This window comes from Macaca mulatta, chromosome X, assembly GCF_049350105.2.
Source record: "Macaca mulatta isolate MMU2019108-1 chromosome X, T2T-MMU8v2.0, whole genome shotgun sequence".
NCBI lineage: Eukaryota > Metazoa > Chordata > Mammalia > Primates > Cercopithecidae > Macaca > Macaca mulatta.
In genome coordinates, this window is record NC_133426.1 from 104,049,982 (window position 1) to 104,067,409 (window position 17,428).

Consider the following 17,428-nt stretch of genomic DNA (forward strand, 5'->3'; position numbering starts at 1 on the left):
TCTTTGGGTAAAGTTGAGAAGAATTGGTATACATTCTTCTTTAAATATTGGTAGAATTCATCAGTGAAGCTATTGGGTCCTATGCATTTCTTCATGTGGAGGTTTCTGATTACTGATTCAATCTACTTACTTGTTATAGATCTATTCAGATTTTCTATTTCTTCTTGTGTCCATTTTAGTAGTTTTTTTTTTTTTTATTTCTAGGAACTAGTCCATTTCTTCTAGGTTATTCAAATTTTTGGTAAATAATTGTTCATAATTTTCTCTTATAATTTTTTCTTTTTATGAAATCAGTAGTAATGTCCACTTTTATTTCTGATTTTAATTACTAGAGTTTTCTCTTTTTCTTAAACTCGTCAATCTAGCTAGAGGTTTGTGATTTGTTTTTTTGTTTTGTTTTGTTTTGTTTTGATCTTTTCAAAGAACTAACTTGATATTGCTTGGCTATGTCCTGACCCAAATCTCAACTTGAATTGCATCTTCCAGAATTACCACATGTTGTGGGAGGGACCCAAGGGGAGGTAATTGAATTATAGGGGCCAGTCTTTCCTGTGCTATTCTCGTGATAGTGAATAAGTCTCACGAGATCTGATGGGTTTATCAGGGGTTTCTGCTTTTTCTTCTTCCTCATTTTCCCTTGCCACTGCCATATGAGAAGTGCCTTTCGCCTCTCACCATGATTCTAAGGCCTCCCCAGTCATGTGTAACTGTAAATCCAATTAAACCTTTTTTTTTTTTTTTTTGAGACGGAGTATTGCTCTGTTGCTCAAGCTGGAGTGCAGTGGCGTGATTTTGACTCATTACAACCTCCGCCTCCCAGGTTCAAGCGATTCTCCCACCTCAGCCTCCCGAGTAGCTGAGATTACAGGCACCCACCATCTTTCTCGGCTAATTTTTCTATTTTTGTAGAGATGGGGTTTCACCATGTTGGCCAAGCTGGTCTTGAACTCCTGACCCCAGGTGATCCACCTGCCTTGGTCTCCCAAAGTGCTGGGATTACAGGTGTGAGCCACTGCGCCTGTCCTTAAACCTCTTTTTCTTCCCAGGCTCAAGTATGTCTTAATCAGTAGCATGAAAATGGACTAATATACAACTTTTGGCTTGGTTTCATTAATTTTCTCTATTGGTTTAAAGTTTTCTTTTTCTTTTCTTTTCTGTTTTTTGTTTGTTTGTTTTTTTGTTTTTTTGTTTTCTCTTTTTGAGACAGGGTCTCACTTTGTTGCCCAGGCTGGAATGCAGTGTTACAATCACAGCTCACTGCAGCTTCAACCTCCTTTGCTCAAGTGATCCTCCCAAGTAGCTGGGACCACAGGCATGAGCCACCAGGCCTGGCTAGTTTTTGTATTTTTTGTAGAGACAGGGTTTTGCCATGTTTCCCAGTCTGATCTTAAACTCCTAAGATCAAGGGATCCACCTGCCTTAGCCTCCCAAAGTGCTGGGATTACAGGCATGAGCCAGCACACCTGGCAGGTTTTAAGTTTTCTATCTTGTTTTTCTCTAATCTTTGTTTCCTTCCTGGTATTAGCTTTAGCTTTAGTTTGCTCCTCTTTTTCTAGTTCCTTAAGATGTACAGTTAGTTTATTGTTTTGAAGTCTTTTTTTTTTTTTTTAATGTAGGCATGTACTGCTATAATGTTCCCTCTTAGCACTGCTTTCACTGCATTCCGTGTGTTTTGATATGTTGTATTTGTAGTTTCATTCCTCTCAAGGTATTTTCTAATTTTCCTTGTGCTTCTTTCTTTGACCCATTGGTCGCTTAAAATTTTATTTATTAATTTCTGCATAACTGAGGATTTTCCACTTTTCCTTCTGTTATTCCTTTCTAGTTTCATTCACTTGTGATCACAAAGCTATTTTGTATGATATTAATTTTTTAAAATGTATTAGGACTTGTTTTGTGGCCTGACATGATTATCCTGGCAAATGTTTTATGTGCATTTGAGAAGAATGTACATTTTGCTTTTGTTAGCTGGGGTGTTTTGTATAAGGCTGGGAGGCTTATAAACAACAGAAATTTATTTCTCACTATCTTGGAGGCTGGAGGTCCAAGTTCAGGATGTCAACATAGTTGGGCCCTCTTCTGGGTTGCAGACTGGTAACTTCTCATTGCATGCTTCCATTGTGGGAAGAGAGCAAGCTAGTTCTCTGGCCTCTTCTTAACAGGGAACTAATCGTACTTGTGAGGGCTCCACTCTTACGACCTAACTGCCCCTCAAAGGTGCTGCCTTTAAGAATAATCACGTTGAGAATTAGATTTCAGCATAAGGATTTTGGAGGGACACAAACATTCACTTCATAAGAGTCATCAAATTTGAGCATGCATCAGACTTCATCACTTTTGCTTGATTCTCCATTAAAAGTAGGAATGCATTGTGGACTTAAATATAGACATTGTAGATAATGGGAGATGTTGTACAAACCAACTGTAATTTATAAGATTGAAGATGATTCCAGGTTTTGAAAAATTATGAATGGTAGAGTTGATCCTTTCTTTTTTAGTATTATTGTACATAAGCAAATTCTACGTAGTATTTTTCTGTTTTTAGTTTAGATTGACTAATTATTATGACTGGAAATAAAGCTTAAAAAGTATTCTATATGTTTAAGTCCCAGAAGTTTACTCAATTTTGGAATACCATTTATTCTTATATGATCTTTTATTCAATATGTATATGCTATATTGTACAAAAACCAAACAAGTTTATACATTTTATTCACAATTTATTGTAGTTCATTTTTAGGTCAAATTTTGGAGGGGTGGGGAAGGGCTGATACTCTGGTACCATAACAGAACCATAATCAGAAATTTCCTGTCCCAATTAATCACTTTCATAATTGTTAAAGCACGTTTAAAAATTCTAATACTAAAACACTAAACTTTTATACTTTTATTTCTTTTTAGAACCTTGTGAAACATCTTCCTGAGCAGAAGATACTCAATGAATTAGCAGAGCTTAAGAATGAATATGATGACCTCTGTGAGCCTGAACAATTTGGAGTTGTGGTATGTATCCAACATGAGGGACCACAGACTCAGCTGGGAGGTTAACACTTGCCAGAAAGAGTGAAAAGAAAGACATTTCAGTTGTCAATTCTTTTTTCATTACTGTATTGCTACATAATTTAATATAATATTGGCTGTCAGAAAAAAATCCTTTTTTACCTATTATTATTTGTCATGGCATTGAAAAATAATAAAATATTCGCATTCATAAAATACTTCAAAATATCTCAGGGGATCTTTTGTATAACAGTGCCAATTTTTAATTCTATTAATATATGCAAACAGTATACATTATTATTATGTGGGCTATTTTTCCTTCCATTTAGATCTTTATGTTAGAATCTGACCCCCCAAAAATAGGTTAAAATAAAAGGTAATTACTAGATAATTAGCAAAGTAATAGAGACTCTTTTTCTAGGGTATATATCGTCTCAGAAAAAGTACAAGGATTTTCAGATTTCGTATATTGTCATTAATTGATTTAAAGCTTGAAACGTACTGTTTTAGTTGGGAAGAAAATCTTATACATCATGTCTTGAAATCATCATGTAGTTAAATTATTATTGGAATGAATTATTTTTTCTTATCCCACCCTTCATATTAAGGGGTACAAAAGATGAATAAGTATAAATTTTGAATTCAAGATTATAGTTATATTTTAAGTATTCCCCAAACTGACTATTCAAATAGTTGACAAAAAGCAAAAACAAAAAATGCCAGGAAAAGAGGGCACTATGATTTATTTAATTTCTTGGAGAAAAAGCTATTTTTTACTTAGGTGTTCAGTGCAAGTTTGTTAGCCGTATGAATAAATAGCTCCATTATGGTCACCAACTTTACCCTGGCTCCCTGAACATTTTCCATTTGCATACTAAGAATTTTAAAATTACCATTGGACCTAATAGTCAAACATTTTCAGCCTTATCCAAAATATTCTGTAAACTTTTAAATAGTATAGTATGTTAGAATTGATCTAATTTGATACCTTGCAGTTTAAAAATCCTGTTTAAAGTCAAACTGTGCTAGATGGGACTGAGCATGTTCCTTTTGAACATGTGCAATAAATGCTCACCCATATTTAGAGTTTATTAATTTTGAGACATGGCATTGACTACACTTATGTAGAAGGATTCTATCAAATTCTTGCAAAGAAAATCAGGAATGTATATTTGGGATCAGATAGAGCATATAATGGTATCTGAGAAAGGTATTTATTTCTCTTATTTTTGAACAAGGTGAATTAACTAAATTCTAAATTTGATAGATATCATTTGTTAACTAAAAGCAATTTAGCACAATATTGAGTAATACAATTATTTAGACCAAAGTCCACATTTGAAGCCTGAGCTGCTTGGATTCATATTATAATTGAAGCAAGGCTATATACCCTCTGAGAATTCAGCTGTGTCATGATGGTTATGAGTTTTACAGTAGGTATACTACACAATTTCTCTGAAGTCATTTTTTTTTTCTGAATGCAGTTTATCTTGGAAGATGTATTAGTTTGCCAAGCAAGTCCTTTCAAGAGGCATATCCTTGGTACCACACTGAGGAAATGAAGTTTGGGGACATAAAAAGCAATATACCTTCTGAACTAAAAGCAAAATAGAAAATGGAAGAGATTTCTTGTTTATGCACATAACCATAAATAATTCTGAGGCTGTGTGTACATGAAGTAACCTAGTCCCCTTATTTATTCTCACCATTCTTAGCTACATGTCTGTGGGGGGTAAAAAGTCAAGGACATTACAAACTAGTTTACACCATGTAAATTACCTAAGATAGTATCAGTCAGGATTTGCCCAATAAAGTTTAGCTGCATTCACATCAAGGAAATATTTTTTAAACAATGATATACTTTAGTTTTTTAAACGTGTACTTTTCAGTGTTTAGAACAATATTATGTATAAAATAGACAGTAAATAAATGTTTATGGAATTGAATTACAGGACAATTATTAAGCCCAAGTCTGAGCCTGAATTAGAAAGTAGTATAATTTAAATCTGTAACAATAGAAATTCTGCTAAAACGTGTCTCTCTAGGTGTATGCTGAAATTCAATTCACTTCTGTGTGTATACATCCAAACGCTTTTTAACCCTTAAACATATATCAACAGCCTAATGTGAGGACAATTTTGGAAATTGTTTAATAGAATCATCTGCAGTCATGAGAGAGGCTCCAAACTGGAAAGGCTCATTGCCTCTGCTCACTTCTCTTGTTAACATTATTAGTGTATTTATCACATGATTTCTATATGGAAAACCTCCAGTATCTCCCTGAATTTACAGAATGAAATCCAAGCTCCTTCACATTCTCACTGTACTTCTGACTGTCTTGCTTTCTTCCTTTCTGTTCCCTTTGGTGAAGTGAGTCAATTGGTATCTTTTTGACATTTTAGCCTTTACCTCAATCAGACTCTCACTGCCGTTTTAACAGTTATTTCACTCGCTCCCTATTCTGCGTCCTTTCATTTTTCCATAGTGGCCATACCATACCTTTCCTTCTCTCCTCAAGTCTTCTGTCTCCTCCCCATTCTTTTAACTTACCGCGAACATCCTAACCTGTTACTTGCCAGAGAATAAAGAAAGCACTTTGACTTCAGAACCTCCAATATCTCTTCTACCTACAAAGTTTTCTGTAGCTATATATCTTTTACTTACTCATTCTGTGTCAAACCTCAGAAATAGAGGAGCTCAATTATCATTAACATTATTGCTGTTGCTATTAGTATGGATAGAAACAAAATAAATATTGAGGACTTAACTTGTCAGATTCTATGAGAAGCATTTTTACTTCCACCAACTTATGTATTTCTCACGACAACCCTGCGAGTTTGGCACTATTAATGGCTCCATATTAAGGATGAGAATGCCGGGTGCATTGGTTCATGCCTGTAATCCCAGCACTTTGGGAGGCCGAGGCGGGAGGATCACCTGAGTTCAGGAGTTCAAGACCACCCTGGCCAACATGGTGAAACCTCATCTGTACTAAAAATACACAAATTGGCCAGGCGTGGTGGCTCACGCCTATAATCCCAGCACTTTGGGAGGCTGAGGTGGGCGGATCACCTGAAGTCAGGAGTCCGAGACCAGCCTGGCTAACATGGTGAAGCTCCATCTCTACTAAAAATGCAAAAATTAGCTGGGCGTGGTGGCGGGCACCTGTACTCCCAGCTACTTGGGAGGCTGAGGCAGGAGAATGACGTGAACCCGGGAAGTGGAGCTTGCAGTGAGCCAAGATAGCACCACTGCACTCCAGCCTGGGCGACAGAATGAGACTCCATCTAAAATAAATAAATAAATGCAAAAATGAGCTGGGCATGGTGGCACATGCCTGTAATCCCAGCTACACAGGAGGCTGAGGCAGGAGAATCGCTTGAATCTGGGAGGCGGAGGTTGCAGTGAGCTGACATCAGGCCCCTGCACTCTAGCCTGGACCATAGAGCAAGACTCCGTCTCAAAAAAAAAAAAAAAAAAAAAAAAAAAAAAAGGAGGAGGAAACTGGGCCCAAGGAAGATTAGTTTACTTGTCCAAGGTCACACTGTAACTAGTAGTCACAGAATTCAAATGATTCAAATGTTAGCAGTCTGTATTTGTAGCCAGTGCTTTAGCCACTGTGCTCCTGGGTTGTGGGTATGTGGGTGTGTATGTGATGCTCTACTACATGCTAATCTTCTCACTTCAGTTTGGGCTTTGTTATGCACTGCCTACTTTAGGTGGTAGTATCTCTTATTTGCTTTCCTTCTGTTAGTTATTTTATTACTTCCTCAATTTGTCAGTTTCCACTCTGCTCTGCTCTTCAGAAAAAAAGAAAATCTTCAGTCATTTGCTGCTGGGAAAGGAGTGGATAGATGGGTGGATGCATGAATAAAAATCCTTCCTGACTGAGGTTTCTGCTTGCTACTGCTTTCTCTCCATTTCCTACCATCAGTTTTTTTCAAAGATCAGTCTCCTTTTTCTCTCTACTTCCTTAACTCTCATTCACTGTTCAACCAATGGTGATCAGAATTCTGCCTTAAATAATGCATTGAAATTGAACTAGGAAAGGCCCTTAAATCCTGTTCACATCCAAAATTCACATCGAGTATACTCACTTCTCTTTGTCTCCATCACCACCATCTTAGCCCAAGCCAGAATCATCATTGCAATTAACCATCACAATATACATTTATCTTGTTTTTCCCACTACCACTTTTGCCCTTCTCCAAATCCGTCTCGGCACAACTCTTAGTATGATGTTTCTAGAGTGTGTCTGTATTGCATCATAATTTGTATCTGCTTAAAATACCAGTGCTGTTCTATAGCACTAAAGCTAAAGCATTAACTTCTTACCGTGACCTAGAATACACTATCTGGTCTGGCACCTGCCCACCTCTCCTACTTTTATCACCTGCTATTTGGCCTCTTGCTCATTATGCCTCAGCCACATTTTAATTTTGAACTTACCGTGTTCTTTCCTGCTCAGGACCATTGCACATGCTGCTTTTTTACTCCCGCTTGTTGCCTCCCTCTCTTGTTTATACTTCAAGTCATAGCTTAATTTTTGCTTTCCCAGTGGTACCTTCATTTGCCTTTCAGTCAGAAATACATCTCCCTACTAAACTCTCCCAGATTACCTTTTTTATTTTCCTTTCTAGAAATTATCATGGATTTTAATTAAATGTTTATTTATGAGGTTACTTCTTGACTGTCTATAATCCCAACTATATTGCAAGTTCTATAAATGGATGAATCATGTTGATTTTATTCACATGTGCTTAACAAATATTTCTTGAATGTATTTGCATGAATGGAAAATCAAGTGGACTCTTTCAGTCCTATCTTATTCTGTATCTATGTGGCATTTGATAACATAAAAGAATTTAAGCTCCTTTTCGAAAACTTTCCTCTCCTTCTTAAACAATAAATAGTATTTCCTGATTTTTTTTTTTTTTTTTAAGAGGCAGGTTCTCTCTCTGTCCGCCAGGGTGGAGTGCAGTGGTGAGATCATACCTCACTGCAGCCTCGAACTCCTAGGTTTTAGTGATCCTCCCACCTCAACCTCCTGAGTAGCAGGTTCCACCATGCCTGGCTAATTTCTTTAAAAAATTTTCTGTACACATGGAGTCCCGCTGTGTTGCCCAGGCTGGTGTTGAACTCCTGGCCTCTAGCAGTCCTCCTGCTTCAGCCTCCCAAAGCACTGGGATTATAGCTGTGTGCCACCATACCTGGCCTTATTTCCTGATTTTAATACTCTAACCCTGTGTAGTGCCCTATAGTGTTTCCATGATTATATAACTTCTTAGATCATAGACACAAAATCTCATCAGTTAGGGGTATAAATATGCCAGAAATTAGATTACTCTTGCAATATTCATTAAAATAATGATAATGAATAATTAACAAATTGGCTGATCGAGGTGGCTCACATCTGAATCCCAGCACTTTGGGAGGCCAATGCAGGCAGATCGCTTGAGCCCAGGAATTCGAGACCCGCCTGGCCAACATGGCAAAACCCCGTCTCTACAAAAAATACAGAAATTAGCCAAGCATGGTGCTGTGTGCTTATAGTCCAGCTACTTGGGAGGCTGAGGTGGGAGAATCGTTTGAGCTCGGGAGGCAGAAGTTACAGTGAGCCGAGATTGCACCACTGCGCTCCAGCTTGGGCAACAGAACCAGAACCTGTCTCAGGAACAAAAACCAACAACAAAAAAACACAATAAAATTGACAAAACTGGGGGAAATTGTGAAAGAAAGAAACTTATCTAAGGCAGTAACTGGGCTACTAAGCTTTCTCTAACCTTTGGGTTTTTTTTAGCAGCCACATCATTAGGTTTGCTTATAATCATGTGCAACCAGTTGGAAAAAAGAGGAAAAAAAAAAAAAATAGAAAAACCCAGAGACTTTTCCTCTGTCTAGAGACAGATTCTGGTAAGGGGGATATGCTCGCTCCCACATATTCTGTGATCAATAATCTTGTTTAGGGGTAGATTGGCTGCATAGCTTCCCACTGACTTGTCCTCCAACCTGCCTCCCACAGAATTGAATTTGGTACATCACTGTAATTATGTGCTGTACCTTTACTGGGAAAAAAAGCACAGATTTTTGAAAGCTCTGGCAGTTAGAACCCTCAGCAGGAGCTTTTAGACTCTTCTGAGTGTCTTTGCAGCTCAGCTGTTCTCAAACCTCAGAGCTTTGGAAGTTCCCACTTGTCTTGCACAGGGGATGGAGACCCATACTGTGTGTATCTATTAAACTAACACATCTTCTGAGGAAAAGAAAGCAATAATTAGTTCTCTTAGTAATCGGTAGTTTGTTTTTCTGACTTCAAAATTACACATATTTTTCAATTAAAAACATTCTAAAGCTATAATCTAACAAAAAATGTTGAAATTGGCTTGGGCGTAGAAATCTTCATAATAGAAAGCACAGATTATGTGATATTGCTGACAGCACATTTAAATTTTTTTGGACAAATATATGAAGTTGGGAGGAGAGGATTTATGCATATAGTTGGAAGTACAGCTGTAAATTTACTGTGCTTTTTAATTTTTTTAAAGCCTCATAAGAGCTTATGAGCTATAAAGATAGCTTAACCAGGTGAAAAGAAAATTCTTAAAAGCTTTTTTTTCCTTCCACATATCATCAAAGGCAATTAGTTTGGATAGAAAATTGTAAGTCCTCTGTTCCATTAATATCAAATCATTTTTCACTTTTGCATATTCAGTGTGAAAATTGCATTTTTCTTTATTTTATATGCCTGCATTCAGAGTATTAAGTGTTTCGATATGTAATGCCCTGATTGTTTCTATTTTCATCACTTTTGTAAATATTATTGCTAGCTCTTACTTCCAGATGTATATTCATTTTATCTGAGAAAAAGCTGGTTTAACAATTTTGAGATCAGGTAAAAGAAAACTCACCATGACTCATTCTCAAGTACATGTATTTATATTCTTATCCCTCTTATTAACTTCTCATAATAATCAATTTTTTTGTGACAGAATTTCTTATTTCCATCAGCTTTTGCAATAAAATAAGGTAAAATAAAACCACCTGAAAATTGAATATTCAAATTAGGTCAGTAGATGTCAGTTAATTTTGCTATTGATTGGTTTTCATTAAATTTTTAAAAACTCAAAAGTTAACCCTTTCATTTTTTCCACCCACATATCACTAATTCCTAACACCACCACAGAAATTTTGATGACTGTGGCCAGGCACGGTGGCTCACACCTGTAATCCCAACACTTTGGGAGGCTGAGGTGGGTGGATCACGAGGTCAGGAGTTTGAGACCCGCCTTACCAACATGGTGAAACCCTGTCTCTACTAAAAATACAAAAATTAGCCGGGCATGGTGGCGGGTGCCTGTAATTCCAGCTACTCAGGAGGCTGAGGCAGGAGAATCATTTGAACTCAAGAGGCGGAGGTTGCAGTGAGCCCAGATCGTGCCATTGCACTCCAACCTGGATGACAGAGCGAGACTCCATTTAAAAAAAAAAAAAAAAAGAGAAATGTTGATGGCGTTCTTGGCCTGAAACATGTTTTCAGAAAGGTGTTTTAAAATTCTTGCCTAACTTTTTAGTGTGATTCTTCGAGTTTATAGTGCCTTTTGGGGCACACAATGTTATTGTATTCTGTTCTAAAGACAAGTAGAGGGTTGTTGATGGGTAATTCCACATATCCACATATTTTTATCTTTGGGGAAATATTCGCTACCAGTACATCATTATTTTTCTGATGTAGAATCAGTTTTCAACACTCAGTTTTTCAAGGCTTCAATTCACAGATTAAGTATGACCCTTTTCTCTCATGACATCTAATATACAAACATTTGGCATTGACTCCATATAGTTGGTACACTTGTATTGGTTATTTTGTCCAGGCTAGGTACTGGATTTGCTACAGAAAGTATTAGAATGAGTATAAGTATAAGTAGGAGAGGTTCTGCCCTGGAGGAGGTCATTGTCTAAAAGAAGATAGAAGTATTTACTTTATAGGTGTCATAAATGCCCCTGCCTTATTTCCACAATTCCAGGCAGAAATCTGGACAGTATTGACTCTGAATCTCATTTCCGTAGGCAGTTCTGCCTTCTATGAAACTTAAGTCTGTTCTCCTTTAATGTGGTTTCATGATCATTCTTTTTGTTATAGTCACAGATACAAAATGATTCTGTATATTCAATGGACAGTAGATCAAAAGAGTAACTATTTGGAAAAAAATACCTTGTAGCAAATATGTATTTGTTACAAATATATCTGTTAATTCTAATAAATTCTTAACATTATGTTTTGAAGAGACTGGGGGATCAGTTTTGCTCCCATATGATAGGCGTTAATGGAATATGTCTTAGAAGTGAAAAGGAAAGATGACAGAAATAACCCTAAAGGCCACACCTGACTATAGGAGTACCATGTGGCCATCTCCTTTTCCTTCACACATGATTTTTACATTTGTGCTCTTTTCCTTTCTCGGAGGATTCGTAGGTTAGTTGGGTAGTAGATCAATATTCATGAGCTGCGTAGGTACTAAAGTGTGTAAAATTCAAATTATATAAACAAAACTGTGTCTAACTCTTTGGGGAAATAACCCACTTGTAGTTGCTCTCACTAAAGCTGTCAATGCACTTCTTTTATTTTTTTTTAATATAGTGAAGATCAGCTAAAGAAATGAGAGCCACTTGATGTGATTTGATAGACAAGTACATCGTAACACAAATAAATCCCCTACCTAATACAATACCCTGGTCAGCATCCCACAGCACTTCAAGGAATGAATTATAAAACAAAGGATGCCAGTCAACTAAAATGCTGCGAGGGACTACAACTAAATACAAACACACATTTCAGCAGAGTTTTTATTTTATTTACTTATATCGCTTAAGTGCACTCAAGTGCCTTTATGAGACATGAGCCTTTTAATAATTGTATGTGTGGCTGAGGATGTTGCTCAGTGCTTCCTATTATTTCTAAGCTTAGTTATCTAGGACATCTCCTTACATATCCCAATCCTCTGATGGAGTTTCAGCTGTTTCTATCAGTGTACATTGATTGGTCTGATCATAAAAATTCACACTTATGGTTGCAAAAATTATGTGGTTATGATCAAAATGTACTGGTTTGTGGCTTTTGTTAAGAGATGTACGTGCATAGCTTGCCTCCTCCATCATCTCTTGATTTTGTAATAATACAATTTTAATAATAACATTTCTAATGGTAGATGTATATTATGAATTAAAAATAGCTAAATAAAGCATGATACTTAGAGTGGATAATGAGAGCTGTTCTTCACTGAGCCCTGGAAATATATTTCTTAATTTTGAATGAGAGAAACTTTCCATGGGGTTTGGGAGAACAGAGAAGGATCCCGGTTCCTTCATACTGACAATTTCTGAGGATGAATAAAGAATGTAATAACGACAATAACTATTGTTTTACGGTGTTTACATTGTGTCAGTTACTATGACAGGAGCGATATACATAGTATCACATTTAAGTTCTAATGCATCCTGTATAGATGATTTAGTGAATACATTTTCATGACGAGGAAATACTTAGAAACTCCAGGTAACTTGCAGTAGGTCATACAACTAGAAAGTGAGGCCCAGTGAGGTCGCTTACATCTGAAATCCCAGCACTTTGGAAGGCCCAGGTGGGCAGATCGCTTGAGCCCCAGGAGTTCAAGACCAGCCTGGGCAACATGGCACAACCCTGTCTCTGCAAAAACATACAAAACTTAGCCGGGCATGGTGGTGTGTGCCTGTAGTCCTGGCTACTTGGGAGGCTGAGGTGGGAAGATCGCCTGAGCCCCAGGAAGTCAAGGTTGCAGTGAGCTGTGATCACCCCACAGCACTCCAGCTTGGGTGACAGAGTGAGACCCTCTCTCAAAAAAGTAAAGTGACAGAAGTGTGGCTCAAACCTACGTCTGTGTAACTACAGTGTCCCTGTTTCTCCTACTGCAACTTACGGTATGGGTCTGGAGAATCCAGATAATTGTTACCCTTTCTTTCCTGGGTTTAGAGAAAAAAAATTCTCCTAAATCCAGTTCTTTAAAAAAAAGCTCTATGGGGCTCTGAATTTGGGCTAAGATTGGGCCTTGGCAGTATTGTTGGGGTGACCTACCTGGAAGCTAATGAATAACCTTACATGTACTTCATCTTTCCCCACATCAGCCTGCTATTATACCTCTTGAAACTATGCATCCTCTTCTTGACCCAGCATTTTACTGAATGTTGTGTTTCCTATTTATATAAATGAAGCCATTCATTCATTCATTTTACGATGGTTTATTTTTAAAATCACTTTTCATCTTTATCACCTGCCATGTATCAAACCTTGTTGTAGGAGATGAATCAATGGAGAATCTTTGCCAGATCAAAGGGCAACTTTGAACCCCTTACGGTATACAACTTCTTCCAAAAAGCAGGCTGACTGATGATAGATTAATATCTAGTAATAGCAGTTCAACAAAGTTAATTCCCTAACAATTCTGGTTTGACATTATAACTGAAGACATTATTTTGTGGAAGTAAAATATTACTATCAGCTATTAATTTTGTTGAATAGACAATTGTCCTTGGGAAAAGATCTGGAAAATGGTTAGTCAGCTAAGTAGTGCTTTAAAAATCAATCAGCACATATTGATATACTCAAGACCCTGTACTAGGTGTTCCACAAGATGTAGCTTTTGACTCCTTTCTCCTTTTTTTTTCCTCTATGCAGTCTCCTCATCAATGACCTTACCTCCCATAGCATCTATTCAGATAACTCCCAAATCTGCCAACTCCAATACTTCTAACCCCTAGAACTATAGTTTCAAATCCTAGCAGATATCATAATAATAACAAAAATTCAACATGTCAAGAAAGCAATTTTATTATTTCCCTATCATGTAGGTATCATTTTACTACTTTTGAGAGGATTTGAGAGGGATCAAGGAGAACATTTAGTCTATGTTAGTAATCCAAGCTTGAAGTACATAAAATTATGAGTTTTTATATGGTGAGCATGGAAAATAAGGGACAACTCTCAGAAATTCTGCAGGTTAAAATATTGGTAAGGATTGGTATTATTATAAATAACATTGTGTTTACTATGATTTGAATATCACTTCAAGATTTGGAGTCTTGAATGGGAAAATAAGAGCATCATTGTTAGAAGTAAGATGCCCTATTTGATGTCTGAGAAGATGGTCAACTGAATTTACTTAAATGCTAATACAAATTTTTTGTTGCAGCCAGGCAATACTTTTCCTTTATGGAACTAGCACTTTTTACTCTACCTTCCCACAGCTGTAGAGGCAGAGCCTAAAAAAGAAGGAAGTAAACGTATGGATCATTTATTTTGACTCCCTTCTTTTCATCAAAACAAGACTGCTTTACAGGAATTTCTCCCACTTTACGATGGGGAAACGTAAGGCCAGAAAATTAGGCAGACTGTTTTCACACAGTCAGATCACATGACAGTTTCTAAATTCAGTCTCACTTGACTTAGTTGCTACTAAGCTACACCTACCTGCCCTTGCTGCCTTAGTCCCTGATTGGCTTACTGGAATTTAAGTAGCAGCAGATCAGGGAAAGCAAATCCATCTACTCTCATTCCCTGAAACAAGCAAACAGCCAAGTGACAAACTGTACCAAATTAGCACCTCCTTCTACCTTCATTATTGCCAACATTGTTCTGCCTCACAACAGACTTCAAACTTTGGAGCCATCTTTGACTTTCTCCTGCTATAACTGATCGGTTACTAAGTCCCATTTATTCTTAATTCTATCTTTTATATCCATTGTTTTCTTTATCTTCCTACTGTCAACATGCTACCTCATTACCTGTTTCTTGCACCATTTTGCTAACTTCCTGATGGTCTCCCTGCCATTAATCTCTCCTTCAACCAATCATAGTTACTTCTCCTAATAAGACTCAAGAGGCAGTGTGGGGTAGCGGTTGAGAGTCTGGAGTCTGTAGCCCAAAGGCCTGCATTCAAATCTTCAGGCTTCCAACATACAATTTGATTTTGTGCAAGTTACTTACTATTTGTTTCACTTTTCTCATCTTTGGAATGAAAATAATGATAATCAAATCAGTTAATAAATATATAAAGCAAATGTTGAAAAATGTCTGGCACAAAGTACTTAATAAGTGTTAATTGCTGTTTTCATTGTTACTATCATTATCAAAGCATACTTTGGTTATGTAATTTCAATTGGAACTGATATTTTTATAAAAAGATCAAATCCATGTTCTCTGAGTTTGTAGACCAAACATTGTAGGCTAATACAAAACATGGAAAGGATAAGAATATGATTGAAGGCACATGATATTGGAACCGAAGAAGACTAAAAGCCCACATATGCCTAAGGGTTTTGTTCCTTGTCCATCTGGTACCAAGGGCACCTTGGTGAACAGGGTCCCTATAAGCTCTGCAAAGTATGACCAGGAGAGCAAGTGTGTGGTCACTAGCAGCTGCTCAAAGCAACTCTATGGCTTTTTTAGTCACCAGGGAGACTAAAAAACTACTCCCTAAACAGAAAATGATAGAAAGCATGCTTCAGTGCTAGTGATGGCCAGTTACCAGTAAAAGGAAAGGAAAAATAAAGTAGGGGAGGGATTTGGAGACTGAGGTAGAGGCAGAAATGAAGGCAGAAAAATATATAAACTCAGAGTGATTCCCACACAAACATACACAAAGAGACCTGCAAATTCATGGAGACATAGACTTTGATGTGGTTAGCTTCCACTTCTGTGGCCTTTACTTGGACTCTTTAGATACTTTGTTTCAAATTCTGCCCCTAGGTATATACATCATATATATATCTAGCCTATAAACCTTTTCTCACACCATTCTCTCTCTCTCTTCTTTCTTTTCTTCTCTTTTCTCTTCTCTTCTCTTCTCTTCTCTTCTCTTCTCTTCTCTCTTTCTCTCTTTCTCTCTTTCTCTCTTTCTTTCTCTCTCACTCTGTTGCCCAGGCTGGAGTGCAGTGGCACAATCTTGGCTCACTGCAACCTCCACCTACCAGGCTCAAACAATTCTCCTGCCTCAGCCTCCTGGGTAGCTGGGATTACAGGCACTGTGCCACCACCACCATGCCAATTTTTGTATTTTTAGTAGAGACAGGGCTTCACCATGTTGGCCAGGCTGGTCTCAAACTCCTAACCTCAAGTGATCCTCCTGCCTCTGCCTCCCGAAGTGTTGGGTTTAGAGGCCTCAGCCACCATGCCCGGCCACTTTTTCCTTTTATTGTCAGTTCTATGTGTGCTTAAATTTACATATGCATGCACACACCTATACATATATTTTTTCATGTGTATTTCCTCTACTGTGACGTCTTCATTAAACACTGTAATCCTAAGAGTTTAGTTTTTTCTTCTTCCAGTGAACACCTCCAGAACTTAATTTCTTTTTACCTACCTAAAATCATGTGCTGACTTTTTCACCAGCAATAGTTTTCAAGGTTTTATGTTGAGTTTCAGACTATATTGTAAGCTTTTTGTGAATAGATGGTGTGTTTTATACTTGCCATGTGAGTACTGAAGAAATAGCAGGATAATTTGTATAATAATACCTTGACCAGATTAAAAAAAAGTCATAAGTGATGAGACCTACAAAAATATAGTAACAGGTAGATATTCCATCATACTTTTGTATATCTGCCTGTGAAAAGCATGAAAACATATAGGAGGATTAGTAGAAGGCAGCGTTCATATTTGGAGAGGCAGATGTTCATGGTTAATGGGCGAGTTTGAAGAAGAAAAATAATGGACTGTGTCTTGATTCTGTATTAGAGTAGATATGGTCTGCCCAACAGCTCATCTCCTGCTTTTGAAAGGTACTTTGTGGTTTAAAAACTTTTGTTTATGTGGTCAAATTCTCTTCATGTTATCTGAAGACGTCTTGGTGTCTAATCTGTACTTGGCATTTGTATTTAAGGAAGTAGGCTATACATACAAAAACAAATATAATTAGGAATATTAATAATTTCACTGTGTGCATGTATGTGTCTGTGTGTGTTCATGTGTGTCTACCTCTCTCCCATCTCCCCTCCCAGCATTCATTTTGTGAAGGAAAACTAGTTGAGTAACTTGGAGCTATAGGAAATTAAAAACTAAAAACAATTATTATCATAGTAACTATACCAACTGGAATATTTAATGTGCACCAATGCTATGAAACAAGTAATTAAAACCAAAGTTGAACTGTATTGAAGAAAACCAATATAGAATTCTTGCATAATGTACTTGAAAAGTAAGTTCATGTGATTTTACTATCATCTAATTACTTAACATCAGCATCTGTCAAGTAGGTGAAATTCTTTAGGAATTCTTTAGAGTGTATATAAATAATGTATTTTATGAATAGAAATCATAAGTTTAAAAATTATTAAATGCTCAATCAGAGCTAGTCTTCTGATTTCAAACAGCATAGTAATAGGTAATTTCTTAGGAAAT

The 17,428-nt window shown here is 37.0% G+C and overlaps 1 protein-coding gene across 5 annotated transcripts in view; it reads left to right on the forward strand.

The window, feature by feature from the left end:
- Nucleotides 1-17,428, forward strand: part of DIAPH2 (diaphanous related formin 2) — a 918,351-nt gene that overhangs the window by 405,993 nt on the left and 494,930 nt on the right. For all 5 annotated transcript variants that reach the window (XM_077988110.1, XM_077988112.1, XM_077988113.1 and 2 more), the window contains one exon: nucleotides 2,902-3,003. In XM_077988110.1, the coding sequence (XP_077844236.1) occupies nucleotides 2,902-3,003 (102 nt within the window). The remainder of the gene's footprint in view (nucleotides 1-2,901; nucleotides 3,004-17,428) is intronic.